The 19,461-nt window shown below is 51.8% G+C and overlaps 1 protein-coding gene across 1 annotated transcript in view; it reads left to right on the top strand.

Moving 5' to 3' along the window:
• Window positions 1–19,461, top strand: part of Arhgef10l (Rho guanine nucleotide exchange factor 10 like) — a 129,686-nt gene that overhangs the window by 52,062 nt on the left and 58,163 nt on the right. Inside the window, exons 5-9 of the mRNA XM_036178627.1 lie at window positions 10,070–10,161; window positions 11,095–11,178; window positions 13,513–13,682; window positions 18,396–18,512; window positions 19,244–19,451. Coding sequence (XP_036034520.1) covers window positions 10,070–10,161; window positions 11,095–11,178; window positions 13,513–13,682; window positions 18,396–18,512; window positions 19,244–19,451 — 671 coding nt within the window. The remainder of the gene's footprint in view (window positions 1–10,069; window positions 10,162–11,094; window positions 11,179–13,512; window positions 13,683–18,395; window positions 18,513–19,243; window positions 19,452–19,461) is intronic.

The following is a 19,461-nucleotide window of genomic DNA, read 5'->3' as shown; positions in this document are numbered from 1 at the left end:
CCACACTTCTGCCTGATGAGCATAGTGCCTGGACTCCACCCTCTCTAGTGCTGTTTGCTTTTCCTGCCGGCTTGGCCTCTGTCACAAACACCCCTGGCCACAGCCTTTGCTGGTGGTTCAGGGTCTGGGCTCATGGCTCACTGTGTTATCTTACCTTTTCTGGGCTCATTTGGACCAGGCATGCTATGGTGCCAATTGCCTGGGGTCCTTTACCTGGGCCTATAGCCTAAGAGAAGTCAGGGAGGCAGGCAGCAGTTGTTCATGGGAGGGCCTGGGAGACCCATCCTCCCCCTGGACTAGGATCGAGAGGGTGGGGCCTGTGCTTCTGAGCTTCCGGTGTGGGGAGCACAGGAGCTTTGTGGGCAGGTCAGTCAGGACAGCCATATTCCTCAGTCTGTAGAGGACATGCTCAGGATTTTCCCTACAGCCTCAGACTTCACCTGCAGCCGCAGGGAGTCCTGAGGTCCTGGGGTCCTCTTGCACTTGATGGTTCCTGAATCCCCTGATTCAGCTTTCTGGGTTTTGTACCTAAGGGTGGGGCCTGAGACCTGACAGATACAAGTTTCACCCAGTAGAGTCTCTTGTGGGAAGATTTTGGGGTGTGACTTCTCTTCCTGTTGAAGGTCTCTCTGTGCCCCTTGCCAGTTTTGCTAATTGAGAGAGAACTGATTTTTTCCTCTTCCTTTTTGAGACAATTTCTCACTGGTAGCCCTGGCTGGCCTAGAACTCTCCATGTAGACCAGGCCAGCCGTGAACTTATAATCACTTGCTTCTGTATCCAGAGAACTGGAATTAAAGGCTTGTACCACCATGCCTGGCCCGTTCTCTTTCCTTTTCCTCTGGTTTAAGGCCTCTCAGTCTTTATATCAATGCCCTCTAGTTCCCAGGCACTTTGAGGGTCCAGGGCCAAAGCTACTCGGCTTCTTTGCCTTAGCTGGAGGCATGTATGAGATCCTTGTCTGAAGGTGTCCCTGGGTTCCCACAGCCGTTAGACTCAGCCTTGTTAGCTTGCTTTCCCCAGTGCCCAGCATAAAGGAGGGGAACGTCTCATGCTCACATGGGCCTGACGCTCACACAACCCTCTACACATATCTCAGTCTGCTTCACACAGCTAAGGTGGCTGAGTAGCAGCAGCTCCTCCGGTGCCATCCACATCCTAGTCTCAGAAACCATGAACATGTGCCATGAGTGGCCAGGGGACTCTCATCTGGGATCTGGAGATGGAGAGGTGATCCTGGATCCTCTGGGTGGCCTGATGTCAGTCACCACAGGGTCCTCGTAAGAGGGAGGCCGGAAGTCAGAAAAGGGAAGATACCACGCTGCTGGTTTGGGAGGTGGAGGAAAGGGCCCTGAGCCAAGGAATGAGAGCCACTTCAAGAAGCAGACCATCCTCCAGAGCAGCGGTTCCCAGCCCTCCGAATGCTGTGACCCTCTAATACAGTTCCTCATGTCATGGTGACCCCTAACCATAAAATGATTTCATTGCTACTTCATAACTGTCATTTTGCCACTGGTAAATATCTGTGTTTTCTAACCCATGTGAAAAGGCCATTTGACCCCTCCAAGTGGTCACGACCCACAGGTTGAGAACCACTGCTCTAGAGCCTGTAATCTCGCCTGTCACCTTGACACCTCATGGAAGCTCAGTGTGGACTGTGCCAACCTCCACAACTCTAAGAGAATAGTTTGCATTTTTAAAAGCATCTTGGGTTTGTGGTGATTGGTCATGATAACTGCAGGACCCTGAGACAGCTCTAGGGGCGGGCAGTGACAGTGGGTCCCGTTTTGCCCACAGAGAGGTGGAGCACCTGATTGGAGGAGGCAGGCTGGCTGGCAGTGCTCGCTCTTGGCCTCTCTGGTGTTCTGTGTGTGTCTGGGTCATTCTCTGCTGACTGGCCGGGGCTCTTCAGTCATTCACTCCCTTCTCCCCACCCTTTATCATTCTTTCCTGAGTGCCCAGGCTGGGGTGCTGAAATACTGGGTGAGCCAGCCATATGTGTGACAGCTGCATTGACCGATAACAACGCCCCGTGCATATCTGGACTCACGACAGATTAGGCCTTGTGCTAAGAATGTCACCTTGCTTATCTCCTCAGTCACGACACACAAATGCTCGTGGGCAGGCATGTCACAACCACATATTACGGATGTGGCAACAGGTACAGGTGGGGCATAACACCAGCCTGGTGTCACAGAGTGAGGTGGGCAGAGCTAGGGTCAAATCCAGGCAGCTTCCAGAACCTGTGTTCTGAGTTGGGCATGGTGGTGTAACTTTGTAATCTCGGGGCTCTGGAGGCTGAGGCGGGGATGGCATGATTGCACTGTCAGGGTCACGCTGAACTACCTCGTGACTTCCATGATAGCCTTGGCACATAAGACCTGTTTCAAATGTAAGAAAGACCCCTCTCTGCTTAAGATTTTTGTTTTGTTTATTTATTTTGTATGTGTAGGAGTGGTTGTGGTGTCATAGTGCACGTGTGGAGGTTATCAGAGGGTAGGTAACATGGCGACAGTTGGTCCTCTCCTGGGAACTAAACTCAGGTCTTCAGGCTTGCAGCAAGTACCCTTACTGAATAAGTTCACAGTGGATCCTGGGAATTGATTTATTTTCTCTTTCTTCCTTTCCTTCCTTCCTCCTTCCCTCCCTCCCTCCCTCCCTTCCTCCCTTCCTCCCTCCCTCCCTCCGTCCCTTCCTTCCCTCCCTCCCTCTTTCAACAGGTTCTAGTAGCCCAGGCTAGCCTCAAACTTACTCTGTAGCTAAGGATGACCTTTTGATCCTTCTGCCCTCATCTCCCTCATGCTGGGATTACAGATGTGAGCCACCACACCCAATTTATGTGGTGCCCAGGGCTTTGTCCTGCTAGGGAAATGCTCTACCTGCTAAACCACATCTCCATCTCCCAGGAATCAGTCCTCAACATTCCACATCATTCTCCTCCTCTGCTACCCGCTCCATCCCCTCCTTTCGGTAAGTCATACATGCTTGTACTGAAACACATCTAAGTCAGGAGATGACAGGCTGTGGCCAGCCTTTCACGTGTGCTGTGTGATGTCTCGAGACTGCTGGCCACATACTACATCGGGAAGTATGGTTTTGTAGAGCGGTGGTTTTATTGAGCCTGCCATTTCACGGCTCACTAATTTTTTTAACCTAATTACACACGGTGAACATTTTCCCATGGGAACCTGTGTTCTTATTTCTCTGTTGGTGAGGATGCAATGCCTGTCTGTGCTCTCACTGTGGACCCCAGACCCTCCAGATGTTAGGGAGCTCCTGAAGTAGGCCAGTAGCCGCATTGGGGTGGTACCTGTGTTTGTGGAGTCAGGCCATATGAGACAGTTCTCTGGCATCCCTAGCTCTCACTTCCTGTTGAGGACTGTTTTGGAGGCCAGTAGGAAGCAAGCACTCCTGCCATACCATTCACTGAGCATGTGGACTTGTGTCCAGGTGTAGGAGGCACAGGACAAACTGTGCCCTGGAGACCATCCCTACACAAGGGGCCCTGGCCACAGCATGCAGAACACGTGGTTAGAGGGGACACTCCCTGGAGAGGCAGAGGGAAGGCCTGAGTTGATGTGCCACAGGCCAGAGCTTTGTCACCTACCTATCTCTGTATCTGCTTTTGGGCAGGACCCTCAAGAGGTGGGTATTGTGGTGTGTCCCACAGATGTGGAAACTGAGGCATGGAGGCATGCTGAGTGCTTTACTGTATATTCTTCCCTGATCCTCACGGAAGGAAGCAGAAGTGATGATTCATTTGGTTCCGCATTTAGTGACTCTCCCTGTGCTCTGGGCCAAATGGCAGAGGCAGGATTTGTCTTCTGGCTGTTGTAACTGGTGTGTGCTGTGCCTCACCTCTGGCCTGGGTCTCTACTTTGCTGCTCATTGGAGCTAGTAGAAGCCCCTCCCAGGGCCAGTGGTCAGTTCCACAGGGCAGGGGATTTGAAGCTAGTGTCTTTTTGGAGCTCCTGAGTGACTGTACTTTCCCAGAAACTGGCTTGGAACCTTTGGGCCTGATACACAGTCTCCTTATGTGGTTCAGGCTGGCCTTGAACTCATGATCCTCTTGCTTCAGCCTCCCAGGGTGGTCAAGAAAGCTACCTGTTACCCCTACACTCAAGAGACGGGGTAGACAGATCGTTAAACTGCATTTATTTCTTGGTGTGTCTGTACCTGCATGCCGTGGTTGAGGTAAGGCTGTCTGAGGACAACTTGCAGGAGCTGGTGCTCTCCTTCCTCCGTGAGAGTCCAGGAACAGAACTCTGGCTGTCAGCCTTGGTGGCAATACCTCTACCTGTTGAGCCATCTCACCTGCCTCGAGGCAGAAGGATTTTGAGGTTGAAGCCAGCCTGGGCTATGTAGTGAGTTCCAGGCCAGCCTGGGTTATACAGTGAGACCTTGTCTTAATAAAAGAAAAAGAAAATGGATCCTTTCAACACCTGTTACCAACCAGCAAACACTCAGGCCTCAAGAGAGCCCCCATGTTTCCTTCCAGCCTGCTAAACTGACTTTTGTTGGTGTCTCTTGGATGTGGGATCACAGGGGGTGGGAACTTTTGGGGGGACTGGTGCTGTGTGGACAGCTTGGAAGGAGAGTCTCTACTCTGCCCTCGGCTGCAGACTGGGTTTTCTTCCACATCTATTAAGGCAGATCCTAATCCCAGTATGTTCTGCTCCCCAAAGGTGGCATTCTTTCATCTAGAATATTCTTCATGCCTCACTTCATAAAAGGCCCTGGATTTGCCAGGTGGTTGGGCCCAGCTAGCCAGGAACCTTCAGTGTTCTGGAGTAGAGGCCCACCCTGCATAGCCTTTAGGAAGGAGCCCTCTGGGGTCTGATGTCTAGAGAGGTTCATTGGCAGACCCACATGGGCAGCAGCAGCTGCCACTGGACGGATAATAGAAGTGAGGTTTTTCAGGTGGGTGTTGGGCATCACTGTGTGCTTATAGTGCAGGGGGCAGGTAAGACAGAGCAGGTCACCTTGGTCTGTGAGAAAGGAGGAGGGGCACATGGGGCTTTGGGGCTCTGGGGTCTGGAGGCACTCTGGGAGGCCTGTGTGAACTGCTCTTTCTGACTGATACCCCACCCCCACCTTCTCTGGACCCTTGTCCTCAGCATAAGTAGCTCCACCTGGCACATGCGGCCAGGTGGTGCAATTGTAGTCAAGCCTTGTCTCCTGTGCAAAGCCTGGGGCCTCAGGAGTGTGGAAGTGCACATGAAGCCAAGATAACGAGCCTCTCCTGGGTGTTTATGGTGGTTATTTATTATCTGGAGTGTTGGAGGAGGCTCAGAATGAGTGTTTGCTCACTGGGAAAATGGTCTATCCCAGCTGGGCTGGGGCAGAGTCCTGGGTGGTTTTCCGGGACAGCAGCTGGGAGGGGCTGCCCCTGTGGGCACAGGCTGGGCAGGGGGGAGGAGGTGCCTTGGGCTCATTTCCTGCCATGTTTTCCTTGTATACTAACCTGAGCCCAGACCTCTGCTTGGAGTGTTATCCCATTTGGGGAGCCCCTTTCCTCTTGCCTGCCTGGGAATACTGACTTTATAGTCTGTGGGCTAAAGAGCTGACCCCTAGAGCAAGGGTTTGCAGGAATGGCTGGGGATGTGTCTCAGCTGTGGAATACTTGCCTAGCATGTACAAGGCCTTGGGTTCCATCCCCAGAACCAAATAAACCAAGCATGGTGGTGCACACCTATAATCTCAGAGCTTAGGAGGTAGAGGCAGGAGGATCAGGAATTTAAAGTCATTTTTTCTATATAATGAGTTTGAGGTCAGCCTAGGCTACTAGACCCTCTCCTCCATCCCCAGCTTAAAACAAAACCAAAACCAAAAAGCTTTGCAAGAATATCAGCTTGGTTCAGATCTCAGCCTTGTTCTTCCCTACTGGCCAGGAGGCTTGGGCAGTGAGGTGGGCAGGAAGGCCGGCACTGTGTATAGATGACACCTTTTCCCCGGCCCATAGCTGCAGGAGCAGGACCTGTGCCTGATGTTTCGTGTGCTTGGATAACACACAGCCAGGAGGCTCATTCTTCAGCCTCCCTGTGGTGTATAGAGTACTCCTGGTATTTCTAGGTCCCTCTAAAGCTACTTGGCCTCACCCAGTAATGCCCGGCCCCACCTTGAGATCAATTTCAAAGTTGACACAGGATCTGCCATTAGCAGTTGTAATAGCCTCAGAGTTGGCCACCAGGCTTTCTCTTGGGCAGCCTATGAGGCAATACCTGGGTGTTCAGCCTAGGGGTAGCATAATTGCCTGGCACCTGTAAGACCTGGGGTTGCATTTCCTGCACAAAGAAGGAAGACAAGGAAGGAGAGAGAAGAGGGAGTGGGGGGGGGGAGAAGAAGGATGGGTGTGTGTGCGTGTCATAAACAGCGGATGTTACCTCTCATAGCTCTGGACCCTGGGCATCACTGTGTGCCTACTGTGCATAGGGCTGAAGGTGTGGGGCAAGCAGGACAGAGTAAGTCATCGTTGTCTGTGAGAGAGGGAGAGGGGCACATGAGGCTTTGGGGCTCATGGGATGGAGGCGTGCTGTACTGCCTCTGCTCTCCCAGAACTGTCTGGCCTGTGTGGACACCTCTTTCAGATTCCTCCCCATCCGTCTGTTCTCCCCTGCCCTGGTGGAGTGGCCAAGCCTGGCAAGTGCAGGTCACATGATACCACTGTAGCTTTGTCTCCCTCAGGGGTGCAGAAGCAAAGTTGAAGCTACAATGAAGGTAGCAGGAGATTGAGGGTCTGCAGTGTGTGTGTGTGTGTGTGTGTGTGTGTGTGTGTGTGTGTGTGTGTGTATGTGTGTGTCACCTATAGATGGCTGTCATCTTCTTGTGAACTCTCATGATGGAAGGGGAAGGGGTTGTTGGTGGCTTCTTTTATAAGGTTATTGATTCCTTTCATGGGTCTCTGTCTCAATTACCTAATCCCCTCCCCAAAGACCCCATCTCCTCTCACTGCCCCCTTGTGGGTGAGCATTTCTTCTTCTTCTTCTTCTTCTTCTTCTTCTTCTTCTTCTTCTTCTTCTTCTTCTTCTCTTCCTCCTCCTCCTCTTCCTCCTCTTCCTCCTCCTCCTCCTTCTTCTTTTTTGGTTTTTTGAGACAGGGTTTCTCTGTGTAGTTTTGTGCCTTTCCTGGAACTCATTCTATAGTCTAGGCTGGCCTTGAACTCGGAGATCTGCCTGCCTCTGCCTCCCGATTCTCCTCCTCCTCCTCCTTCTCCTTTTCCTCCTTCTCCTTCTCCTCCTCCTCTTCTTTCTCCTCCTCCTCCTTCTTCTTCTTCATCGTCTTCCTTTTTCTCCTCCTCTTCCCCCTTTCTCCTCCTCCTCCCCCTCCTCCTCTCCCTCCTCCTCCTCTTCCTTTTCACAGGGTTTCTCTGTATATTCCTGGCTGTCCTGGGGCTTGCTCTGTAGACCAAGCTGGCCTTGAACTCAGAGGTTCACTTGTCTCTGCTGCCTGAGTTCTGGGATTAAAGGCATGGGCCACCACTGCCTGGCTGTGGGTGAGCATTTCAACCTGTGGGCTTTGGTAGGGCCACAAACCAGGGCTCAGGGATTGAGACTTAGCCAGTGCCTATGATTCTATGCTGAGTGCTGGTTCTTGACTTCCTTATAAAAAATAATGGTTAAGCAGGTGTCCTAGCTAGGCTTTCTATTGCTGTGATGAAACACCAGAACCAAAAGCATCGTGGGGAGGAAAGGGTTTATTTGGCTTACATTTCTACATCACTGTTCACCACAGAAGGAAGTCAGGACAGGAACTCAAGCAGGGCAGGAACCTGGAGTTAGGAGCTGATGCAGAGACCATGGGGGGGTGCTACTTACTGGATTGTACCTTCTCATCATAGATGGGCATAAGAGTGATCACTAATAACCACATGACTCAGTCAGTACTGAGCTGTCTTGAAATCTCTTCTGCCAACACCATTAATCTAAAACTCTTCAATTTAGCCTCTGGCAGATTTTTTTTTGATAAGGGCAAAAAGCAGCCACATTTCTTTGTAAAAATATTGTAAGAATGCTAGCTAATAATCTTTACCTTTGAAACTTCTTGTGCTGGGCCCCCATTGTCCCCATCACCCTCAGCACCACCGTCTATGCTCCTACTGGGATGGCCCAGTGAGCCCTACTTAAAGCATTCAACTGCTTTTCCAGTCCACAGTCCACATGTTGCCAAGAAGCAGCAGAGCCTGTCACACAACACCCCACTTCTGGTACCAACTCCTGTCTCAGTCACTGTTCTGTTACTGTGAGGAGACACCTGACCCAGGCAAGTCTTACTAGAGAAAGCGTTTAACTGGGGCTTGCTACAGTTCCAGAGGCTGAGCCTGTTATTGTCTTGGCAAGAGCATGGTTCTGGAGTAGTAGCTGAGAGCTACATCCTAATTCATAGGCATAGCAGAGAAAGAGACTTGGCCTGGCATGGGCTTCTGAAATCTCAAAGCCCACCCCCAGTGACACACCTCTCCTCCAACAAGGCCACACCTCCTAGTCTTTCCTGACAGCTCATAATCTGGGGATTCAGCATGCAAATATATGAGTCTATAAATGCCAATCTTGTCCAAACCACCACAACAGATAGGGTAGGGTAGAACATTGTGTGACATAGTGGGGCTGAGGAGTAGGTGAGAATTTAAGTGCCAGCTTCAGCTTTAAAAATGTTTTAGAAATTTTTGTTTATTTCTATTTTTTGTTTGTATATGTATTTGTGGCGTGTGTGTGTGTGTGTGTGTGTGTGTGTGTGTGTGTGTGTGTATGTGTGTAGTCTGAGAATAACTTAAGGAGGTCAGATCTTTCCTTCCACTGTGGGTCCCAGGAATCAAACTCAGGCCGTCAAGCATCTTTACTGAGCCATCTCACCTGCCCTCAACCTTAGCTTCTGAATGGTGCTGGGAGAGCATAGTCCTCACAGCAGACAGACTTGTGTTTAGTCCTCTAATTAGCCCAGTGGTCTGAGTAAGTGAGGGAGCCTGTTGCCCAGGCTGGATACTGGGTTAAAACTCCTTAAACTTTTTCCAATTCATGACCCCTTCTCATCTGAGAAACTTACATCCAACCTCTGACACATTTGTATTAAATAGGTACACGTACCACACACTTAGCAACGGTGGATCATTTAGACATTTATTTAACAATTCCTTAGTGTGTTGTGTCATTTTACGGAATTTTACAATGGTTAAGACATAAACAGATTCTGCATACTAATGAGGTGGGCATGCTTGTTTAGTTGTTATGAAGATTTAAATCTCCGGTAAACATTAGACGCAGCAGCACACAAGGCAACTGTTTCTCACAGTTTTGATTTTATGATCATCAGCGCTGAGACCTCTCCACAGTTTCACATAGATACCCAGGACAAAACAGCAGAAGAATGTTTAAAGCCATCTCAGGGACTGTTAAAGATGATCTCCGGTCAAAATTCATATCATGATTTTATTTAAATGAAATTCAACTCAGCAGTTTTTAAAATCAAACATTGAAACATAATCCAATCCCAAAGACAGACTGGTTTGATACTTACATGCTGAAGAATGTGGGTAAATGAAGTCTTTGCTTTCCATGATGAAACATTTTTATAAGAACAGAGAACTCTGTGCATAGTAAAAACATTGCAATCTGTAACATTCATAGTCTTGAACCAGGAGGCTGGAGAGATGGCTCAGAAGTTAAGAGCACTGGTTGCTCTTCCAGAGGTCCTGAGTTCAATTCCCAGAAACCACATGGTGGGTCACAACCATCTGTAATGAGATCTGGTGCCCTCTTCTGGCACAAAGGCATACATGCAGATAGAGTGAGTACTCATACAAAAAAATAAATACATCTTAAAAAAAATGAATTGAAAAAGGTAGTCAGGGTTGGGGATTTAGCTCAGCAGTAGAGCGCTTACCTAGCTAGCACAAGGCCCTGGGTTCGGTCCTCAGCTCTGGAAAAAAAAAAAGATAGTCTTGAGTCAGAGCCAAGGTTTCCTTTTTTTTTTTTTTTGGAGGCTACCCAGCTTAGATGACCTGAGACCTAACCAACCCTAAGTCATCCTTCCAGTGTGGTGCGAAGGCTGAAGTTTCACTGAACCATCTCTCTGCAGGGCACCTGCTGTGGTCAGCAATGGGGATGCTGTGGGCGCAGCTTTCTCTGGGGTTCGGCACTCCAGCTGGAAGCGGAAGAGCTCACGGCGCAGTAAGTTGCTCCCCACTCCCCCCCCCCCCCCTGCCATCTGCCACCCAGGTAGAACCAAGATTGTTTCTTAGTCTCTAGGCCAAGAGCCGGCATGGGTGCTTGAGAGCCAAGGAGACATTCATCTTTGGAGGGGTACCACAGACTTGGTGGCTGTCTGTAGTGGACTGCCCACTCACTGCTCATCAGAGCCCTAGATCCTTAATCCAGCTGTCCACCTGCTCTCAGAGGCTCCAGCAAGAGGCTGGCCAGAGTTAGCTCCCTGGTGACTGAGACAGGCCCTCTGCTAGGAAAGCCACACTCGGGAGCAGGCAGTTCCCACACGAGCAAGAAGGGCAGCTTCTGTGCAAGCCAGGGTCCAGGGGAATGACCACGTGGCTCATGGTATCGTGATGGCTCATTAGGGGTGAGGCGGGCTGCCAGCTCCCTAACTCCTCCAGTACCTTTGCCAAAGGTGAACGATAGGATCACGCTTGTGGCTCATCACTTTGCAGGGGTGGGTGAGAGAATGAGACAAAGTGGGAGGGGCGGGACTAGTGAGGACCATCACAACCATCCAGGAGAAGGGCGGTCAGTCTGCACCCACTGGAGAGTGGGGTGGGTGGGAGGAAGAAGAGGGTATCGGGCACAGAGCTTGGCCGGGCTCTGCATGCTGCAGGAAGACATCCCTTAGGGGTCAGGGCCTTTCTAGGAGGCCCAGGGGTCAGGACAGAGTCCCCATCCTGGGGCTAGGCATCAGTGTAGGGCTTCCCGGCAGGTGCTGTGGACAGGGTGGAGGTCTGTGGGTGCCTGGGAGGCAAGTTGGGGTCTGTGGTGGGCCCTGAGAAGTGGGCCAGAGGAAAGCAGTGGTGAAAGTCAGGACACATGACCAGCTGGTTGGTCCTCTGTGGCTGTCATCATGTGCCATTGGGTGACCTTTCTCCTCTCTGTCACCAGTTGACCGATTCACTTTCCCTGCCCTGGATGAAGATGTAATTTATGACGACGTCCCCTGTGAGAGCCCAGACGCCCATCAGCCCGGTATGGCCTATTCTGGCTTCCTTCCTGGCCTTTCTGTGGGACAGGGAGGGAGAGCCATGCTTAGGAGGGTCTCTCCCGCTTCCTTCTGTCCCCAGTGCCCTCTGTTCCCACCTTTCAAATTCCTGCAGACGTAGAAGCAGAGATTCGCCATAACCTCAGGTCTGGGCAAACTGGGCAGGACAAGGTTTGGGGTCTTGGGTAGGATGACATTAAGCCATGAGTCCCCAAAGGCTCTGGGTTGAAGACAGAAGAGGGACAGGTGTTGTGTGTGTGTATGGGGTGTATGTGGGTGGGGGTGTGTGTGTGGGTGGGGGACTGAGATACATTAAGCCATGCTGCTCAATACACATATTCATGTACGTGTACACATGTAGACATGCATACACACACACGAACACACATATGTACACATGTATACAAGGCACACACACAAAGTTGTCCAAAGCCAAGACCCTGTGCATGCTAGCACTCTACCCGAGCTGTATCTTAGACCCTTGGTGCTTTGAGACAGGGTCCTGCCATGTAGCCGAGGCTAGCCTTGAGCTCATCTTCCATAAGTCCCTGAAGTCAGCTGGGATTACAGGCACATATCATTGCTCTAGGCTGACTCTTCACATGTTGTCATGTAACCTGTGATTAGGGGTATTATGTCTTCATTTTACAGATGAGGAGACGTTAGAGGCTAGGCTGGAATTCAAGTCCAGTACTCCAGTCCTCCCCCGGGAGGATCTGGGTGGCATTTTTTTGACAGATGAAGTACATTTGATTCTCCTGCAGAGTCAACACAACCCCTTGAGATAGGCAGGATGGGGTTTGTGGTTCCATGTGTACCAGACAGGTCAGGCCCCAAGCTCCAGGTCACACAGCTAAAATTTGAATGTAGGATGCCTTTTTTTTTTTTTTTTTCTACATTGTTCAGTCTGTTTCTGGGGGCAGGATCCCCACCTAGTTGAAAAACATCACCCCTGCTTTTGAGTGGCCGTTAGTCTGATGGGGTAGCAGTAACCATCCTTGGACAATACACAGTGTCATGGGGAGCACACACAGACATTAGCAAGGCCAGAGGGCTGTTGAGAATCTCCTGTTTCCTGTCCCAAGAAAAGGGACCGATGGGCCAGTGATGTGCATGTCACTTTAGCAGGTCTGGGCTGGGCTTCGATCATATTTACCTGTTTGCAGCTCACTGAATCCTGGGAAGACAGCTGATGGAGCTAGGAGGCAGGGGTTCATAGGGGTGCGTCTCAAAGCTGGGCAGTTCCGGTGGCTGACTGGGCCCCCTCACGGTGATTTGTCACCTGAATAAGATCAAGCAGTTGATGTGGCCCAGGTCGTTTATGTCCTTAGGTTTCACAGTGGGTCTTTTACTAGGCATCCCCAGGATCTAGGGTCTGTCTTCTTGGACAATAGCTGTGGGTGTATCCAATGTAGAAATAACACACCCAGCCTCTCCTTCTCAAGGTCACAGCCAGGGTGGCCTGCTGCTCTATCCTGGAGACATTAGTCACTAACATCTTGGCTTAAAAATAACCTCCCCATGACTGGAGGTGAAGTGCTTGTCACTAAGCAGGAGGATTTAAGTTTGATCCCCAGAACCCATATAAAAATGCTAGGCATGGTATAATCCCACAGCTAGGGAGGCAGAGGTCGCTCCCTCAGGTTTGCTGGCCAGCCAGCCCAGTCAAGTTGGCAAGGTCCTTGTGATAGATGCACATTCAAAAAACAAGATAGACAGCTTCTAAGGCACACACACACACACACACACACACACACACACACACACGCACACGCACACGCACACGCACACGCACACGCACACAGGCATGCACATAAGTGCTCAGTTGAATTCTGCCCTCCTAAAGACAGGACACTCAACTTATTGTCCCCACCTCTCAGTCTAAGCATTTCCTGTGGTCTTAAGTGAAGGTTCCTCTTGGACTCAGGGCCAGTTGCGCCCCCTCCTGGACCCTTGCAGACCACATGGACCACATGGGAGGGATACAGCTTTAAGGAATTCTCCCCCCCCCTTCCTGTGTCTTCCCACTGATGCATTAGACATCTCCAGCAACCCAGGAGCATGCTAGGGTTCCAGTTAGACTCTGAGGTTTCCTCTCTCTCCTGAAAAGATGCTGAAGAGTGAGCACCCTGTTCTCAGGCCCTTCTTTCATAGAGAGGTAGAGGACAAGCTGGCACTGTCTCTGAGGAAGTGGAACTGAGTCTGGGGCTAGACCAGCACACCTGCTCCGTCTTCCCTCCCTTTCTTACGCCTTTACCCACTGGGGTTCCAGATCTGGGTAGCTGGGGCCTCCAGCTCACCAGATTGTCTCTGTCTGGCAGGGGCAGAGCGGGGCCTACTTTACGAGGATGTACATCGTGCTGGAGCACCGCGTGAGGCTGAGGACCTAGGCTGGAGCTCCAGTGAGTTTGAGAGCTACAGTGAGGACTCAGGGGAGGAGGCCAAGCCAGAGGCAGAGCCCACCAAGCACCGGGGGTCCTTCCAGCCCAAGGTGAGGAGCCTGGGGGGTATCTCTCAAGGTCTGGGCACCCACACTCCTTCAAGAAGGGATTTGGGTGGTGAGGGCCGGGCACTAGACCCCCATCTGGGCACCAGCAATTTCCAACAAGGGGCTTGGGTTATCTCAAGTCAGGAAGTCACCTGGGATCCCCTGTTTGGCTGTGGAGGACGTGGAACGGAGGCGGGTACTCTCTTGTCTCCCGCATTTCTATGCAGACTAGGTAGGTCAGTTGCTCATGATGTTCATGAGCTTAGATTGGTCTTCAGAATTCTTCTAAACACAGTGGTCTGTGAAGCCCAGCCAAGAGATTAGAGTTGGTTATTGGGTCATTCAACTCGGTTTTCCGGCCCTACCAGGTACATCCTCAGACCCACACAGTACCATTTGCCCTGGGAGTGGACAGGTGATGGGGGAGTGTGAGCAGGGAACTGCACTGGAGCTGCACTGGCCCAGCATCTGTTTCCCGCCTGTCTATGGTCTTTCTCCTGCCTGTTTCACGAGGAGCCACTGGGGTGGAGATCTGGTTCTTCCTCCTACTCCTCTCATGTCCCATGCTGAGACTGAGATTCAGTGGGTGACGCTTAAGGGTCCTGCCTGATTAGAGGTGACAGGGGTGGGTGGGTGGGGTCCAGACTGGCTGGGATTAGTGGCTAGCTCCAGCTGCATCCACAGACTTCTTGAGAAGGCTTACAATATTCCTTCCTGCCTGTTCCTGGGTTTCAGGAACCCCCACCTCCCGGGAGAGGAGTGCAGGCTAGAATAGTTCAGAAAGCCTTTACGCAGTCCTGTGTTGAGCAAGCCCAACTGCATGGACCCCAGACTTCTCAGGATAGGCCATGGGAAGGAGCTTAATGCTCACTGGCCACCAAGCAGAGTTCTCAAGACCCGACTGTGTACCAGGGCATCATCTTAGGTCATGTGGGGTAGTGTGGGTCCAGGAAGACCTGACCTGGGTTTGGTGGACCTTTATGGTCTAGGAGGAGATACTGTGTATGACATAGTTTGTTAAGACTGATAATAAGGACTAGGGGTGTGGCTCAGCTGGTAGAGTACTTAAGGCTCCCATCTCCAGTGCCTCATAAACTGAGTGTGGTGGTGTATACCTGCAGTGCCAATGCTAGGCTGGTGAAGGCAGGAGGATCAGAAGTTCAAGTTGTCATCTGTTACTTAGGAAGTTCGAGGCCAGCCTGGGCTACATGAGACCCTATCTTAGAAAAAAAAAAAAGATAAAAATGATGCCTTTCTGTTGAGATGAGGGGTCCTGCCTAGCAGCATGCCTGACATGTGTGGGGGACCAATGGGACAAGCCTGAGGGCGTGCAAAGCCAGGTGAGAGTTGGGGGCAGGACTCTTGAGGCCTGAGGAGATGACCCTGATGCCTGTGGGCCAGAGAGATAGCCCAGGCTGGTCTGTGATTGTTTCCTGTTTTCAGAAGGGGTAGCATATGCTCCCCTAGAGAAGAGGTGCTGTACCACAGGCCCCCCAATTCCCTGAGTCACCTCTCTTTAGAGATCAGGGTTTGTCAGGCTCTGCTGCTCTGGATGGTGACAAGTAGACTGTTGTGCCTTGGGCATCCTGTGGTCCTTCCTCATCACCCAGGGCTACTCCTACCTCCTCCTCCTCTGGGTTTTTGAGACAGGGTTTCTCTGTGTAGCCCTGGCTGTCCCAGAACTCATTCTGTAGACCAGGCTGGCCTTGAACTCAGAGATCTGCCTGCCTCTGCCTACCTAGCATAGGGATCAAAGGTGTGTGTCACCACACCTGGCTCACTCCTACCTTCTTGATGGAGATCTGAGGGGGAACCACAGGAGCTCTGAGGGACAGAGTGGTGGAAATGGCAGACTTGTGCTACCAGACAGCAGGCCTTAGTCTTACATGACATCAAGGGTCCTGATGGGAGCTGGTTGACATCACAGGTGCCAGGGGTCTGCTCCCAGGGCCCTGGCTCAGAGTTTGCCTTTGAACCCTCTGACCCCAGAGGGTGCAAGTGGCCCACACAACTTTAAGGAGTGCTGGAGTGGGCTTCTCCTACTCCATAGCCTGGCCTGGAGTAGGATCCTGGCCTGCTGGGAACTTGTGCCCCTTAAAAACTCACTCTGGGGTAGAAGTTGGATGGCACTTTGTTCTCTTCCTTAACAATGTCCCATAGCACAGTTTAGGGATTTTTAACAGGAGGGCCTTTTCTCTCTCCATCTGCTAAGGCCTGCGTGCTTGCTAATGGCTGGTTCCCAGGGAGATGGGAGGGTGTGTGTGGCTGCTTCTCTCTGCTCTCTCTGCCTAGGGTTGCTGCCCAGCATTGCCTGTGGAGTCTCACCCTCCTGAGCTGCTGGTCCCCCGCTCTCTGCCTGGCATCGCAGCCGCTGTGGGTTTCAAGGCCCTTGCTGCTTGCACATGTGCTGTGTGTGCTGCAGAGCTCTGGATGGCAGGCATCTGTGGAAGCATTTTATCCTGTCCTTGGAGTCTGAATGCAACTCCAGCCAAAAACTAGCTAGTGGACTCCCTGCTTTAAGATGCCCAGGCCAACCAACTCCAGCCCGACCAAAGTATCTGTAAACAGACCTTCTCAGTCGTGACCCAGGTGTGAGCAGCTACCTTGAGCTCTGTTGGTCCCTAAGTGACTGTTCTATTGGCCACCAGGGTCAGCGGGTGTTTGCTGGGCATGAGGAGGGCTCCCATGAGACCCTCTCTCTCTGCCTGTGACCTCTTTGTAACCAGTCACTGTGACCCAGCTAGGGCAGTCTGGGAAGGGTGGGCTCATTACTGAAGCACCTACCATGGCCTCAGTCTCCTTCTGTTCAGCTCATCCAGTGACCTTGGACCCTAATGCTTCCCTAGTCTTTTGACTCTCAGAGAGGGAAGGGGCCAGAAGGCCAAGGGACTTGATGGTCTCCTGCCCCAGCTGAACAGGGCTCAGGACAGAGCCCACCCTGCCCAGTGTGCCGGGAGTGAATGGCCAGTGTTGCTGGCAGGAAGAGTTTCACATTGATGAGTGAAGCTCAGGGAGGTTAGGAGACATGGTTGGGGTCACACAGCCAGTGAATGACAAGGCCAGGACTCAGCTTTGTATGTGGGTAAGAAGACCTTATTCATCTGTCTGTCTGCCATCTTCTCATCCTCCATCCATTGATCCATCCATTTAGTGAATACAGAGGACTTATTGAGAGATGGGATGCTAGTGGCTTCTGCTTTGAATCATTACTAAGCTCTGGGCTTTACATGGGATGTCTGATGATGCTCTCAGCCATCTATGAAGCTAGGTGTCCAGAACTTCTCATGGTCATTTTACCAGCGAGAAAACTGCAAACTCAGAGAGGTTCAGAGACTTCCCTGGCTCGTAAGTGCAGAGCCAAGACTTGAATGTTTGCCCACCTTCCTGCAGAGTCCCTGCTACATCTTTCTGTTAGTCTCTCTGTCCAGAAGTGCACCATGTCTCTGTCATCTGTGTGCTTCATTAGATGCCCTTGTGGCTCACACAGGCCCTGTATTTAAATGTCTGCTCTTTCTGTCTGGCCATTCTCCAGATAGTGTGTAAACCAGTCATCACCATTCATGCTTCCATGCTGTGGCCCCTCCCTCCTTCCGTTCATCACACTTTCCCTGCCTCCCTCCCTGCCTCCCTCCCTCCCTCCCTCCCTCCCTCCCTCCCTCCTTCTTTCTCTCTCTTCCACCCATTCACCTTTTCCTCCAGTGGAATGCTGGGGGGAGCTTGGACTAGCTTGTCTGCATTACAAATCGATGTTCAATGGTGCTACTTTGGTAGCATGTGGCTGGCCAGGGTTGGGGGTTTCATACTGTGGAGATACCGAGACACAAGGCTTGTACCCCTGGGAGCTAGTTGGTAAGTATTTATCAGCTCAGCACAGCCTCTGGAAATCCATCAGTCTCTCCAACATCCATTTGTCCAGCTATAGTTACCTAACCAAATGTAGCCAATTGCTTACCTATCCATTTGTTTGTCGGCTCATTCATCCACCCATCCATCCATCCATCCATCCATCCATCCATCCATCCATCCATCCATCCATCCATCCATCCATCCATCCAATCATCCATCCAACCACCCATCCATCCATCCATCCATCCATCCATCCATCCATCCATCCATCCATCCATCCATCCACCCACCCTTCCTTCCGTCCGTCCGTCCATCCATCCATCCACCCACCCACCCATCCATCCATCCATCCATCCATCCTTCCATGGGCCCTTGCACATGTCCATCAATCCATCTATCTCTATGTTGTCCATTCATCTGTCCAGCAATCCTCTAACCACTTATCCCTGTGTCCACATACCTGTTCATTGTCCCCACCCTGTCCTTCAGCCCATCCATCCCTTGTCAGCCTTCCATGTTAGAAGCCCCATTGTCAGGCCTGGGGTGAAGAGAAGACACAGTCAGTATCATCCAAGTATCATTCCGCCATGAGAGGGAGGCCTGGGCTCACTTCCCTCCCGACTCTGCTGCCCAGCAGCTGGGAATCCTGCAGCAGAGACCCAGCTTCAGCTGCCTGGCATGCTGGTCTGGATCTGCAGGTGCAGGTTCCAGTTGGATGCACCCAGACTGCTATCCCATCTGCCTGCCCCGGTTGTCCGTCTGCCACGTGACCTGAGTCTCCTTTTCCCCTGTTGTCTGTGTTTTGTCTCCTCGCTGTCCCGCCTGCTCTTCTGGCCTGCTCTCCTTCTGCCTGGCCGCTTGGGGCCCCAGCTCTCTCCAGACCTGACTAGACTAAAGGAGAGATACGTCAGGACTAAGAGAGACATCTTGGCTTTGAGAGTTGGGGGTAGAGACATGCAGGAGCTGAAGTTCAAGTGTGATTGTAAGGTACTGTCTGTCCCTCGCTCCTGGCCCTAGGGGGCCTTCCTGCTGGGCCACAGAGGAGGGTGGGTATGAGCCTGGGGAGTCCACCCTTGATACTTGGGACCTGGCTGCACATCACATCTGCACTGCAAAAAGGCAAACCCATGAGCCAGCTGTTCCTTCCACTTCCTGGTTCTTGTCTAGACCCCACCCCCACCTCCCCCACACCTGCCAGAGAGGTGCCAATGAACCACAAGGACACCCAGTGACATTTCAAGCCCAAAAGCCCCTAGAACGACCTGGGGATCTACTTTTAAAAAAGGCAGGTTCCTGGCCAGACCTAGCAGCCATGTGCCTGTAATCCCAGCATGTGGGAGGCTGAGGAAGGAGGACTGGGAATTCAAAACCTGCTTGTGCTGTATAGTAGGACTAGGCCTCTGGGTAATGCTGTTGACAGCAGTAGATGGCCTTAATTGAGTACCACACAGCATGGGCTGTAGAGCCCTGTGGATCCGGGTTCAATCCCAGCCTCTCTGCTTACCCTCTGAGTGACCCCTGGGCAGACCCCTTGGCTTCAATGAGTCTCCATTTCTCTGCCGTAAGTAGTAGCAGCCCCAGGGTGGATATGGAGACTGGATGATGAGGCTGGTAAGGCACTCGGTGATGTTTGGCTTTATGTGCTTAATGATGGTGGCCACTGTTATTGTACCGTCCCTGTGGCACCCAGACATGGCTGTCTTTCCACTATCATTTAGTGCCAGGAGAGTAGGGAGTGGCTGGTGGTCACCCTGGCAGTCAGCAGCAGCACTGGTCATGCCAGGGTCTCAGTGCTGTCAATCCTAGAGTTCTGCCCACTGCAGCGGAGCCAGGGCCAGCAGGAGGACAGGGAGGGACCCCAGCAGACACTCATGAAGGTCGTGACCCAAGACAGGAACAAGGAGAGGAGCCAGGGGCCCATGGAGGGTAGAACGCT

This window comes from Onychomys torridus, chromosome 2 (genome assembly GCF_903995425.1).
Source record: "Onychomys torridus chromosome 2, mOncTor1.1, whole genome shotgun sequence".
Classification (NCBI taxonomy): Eukaryota; Metazoa; Chordata; class Mammalia; order Rodentia; family Cricetidae; genus Onychomys; species Onychomys torridus.
Note: the sequence above shows the minus strand (reverse complement) of the source record. Positions and strands in the feature narration are given on the sequence as shown.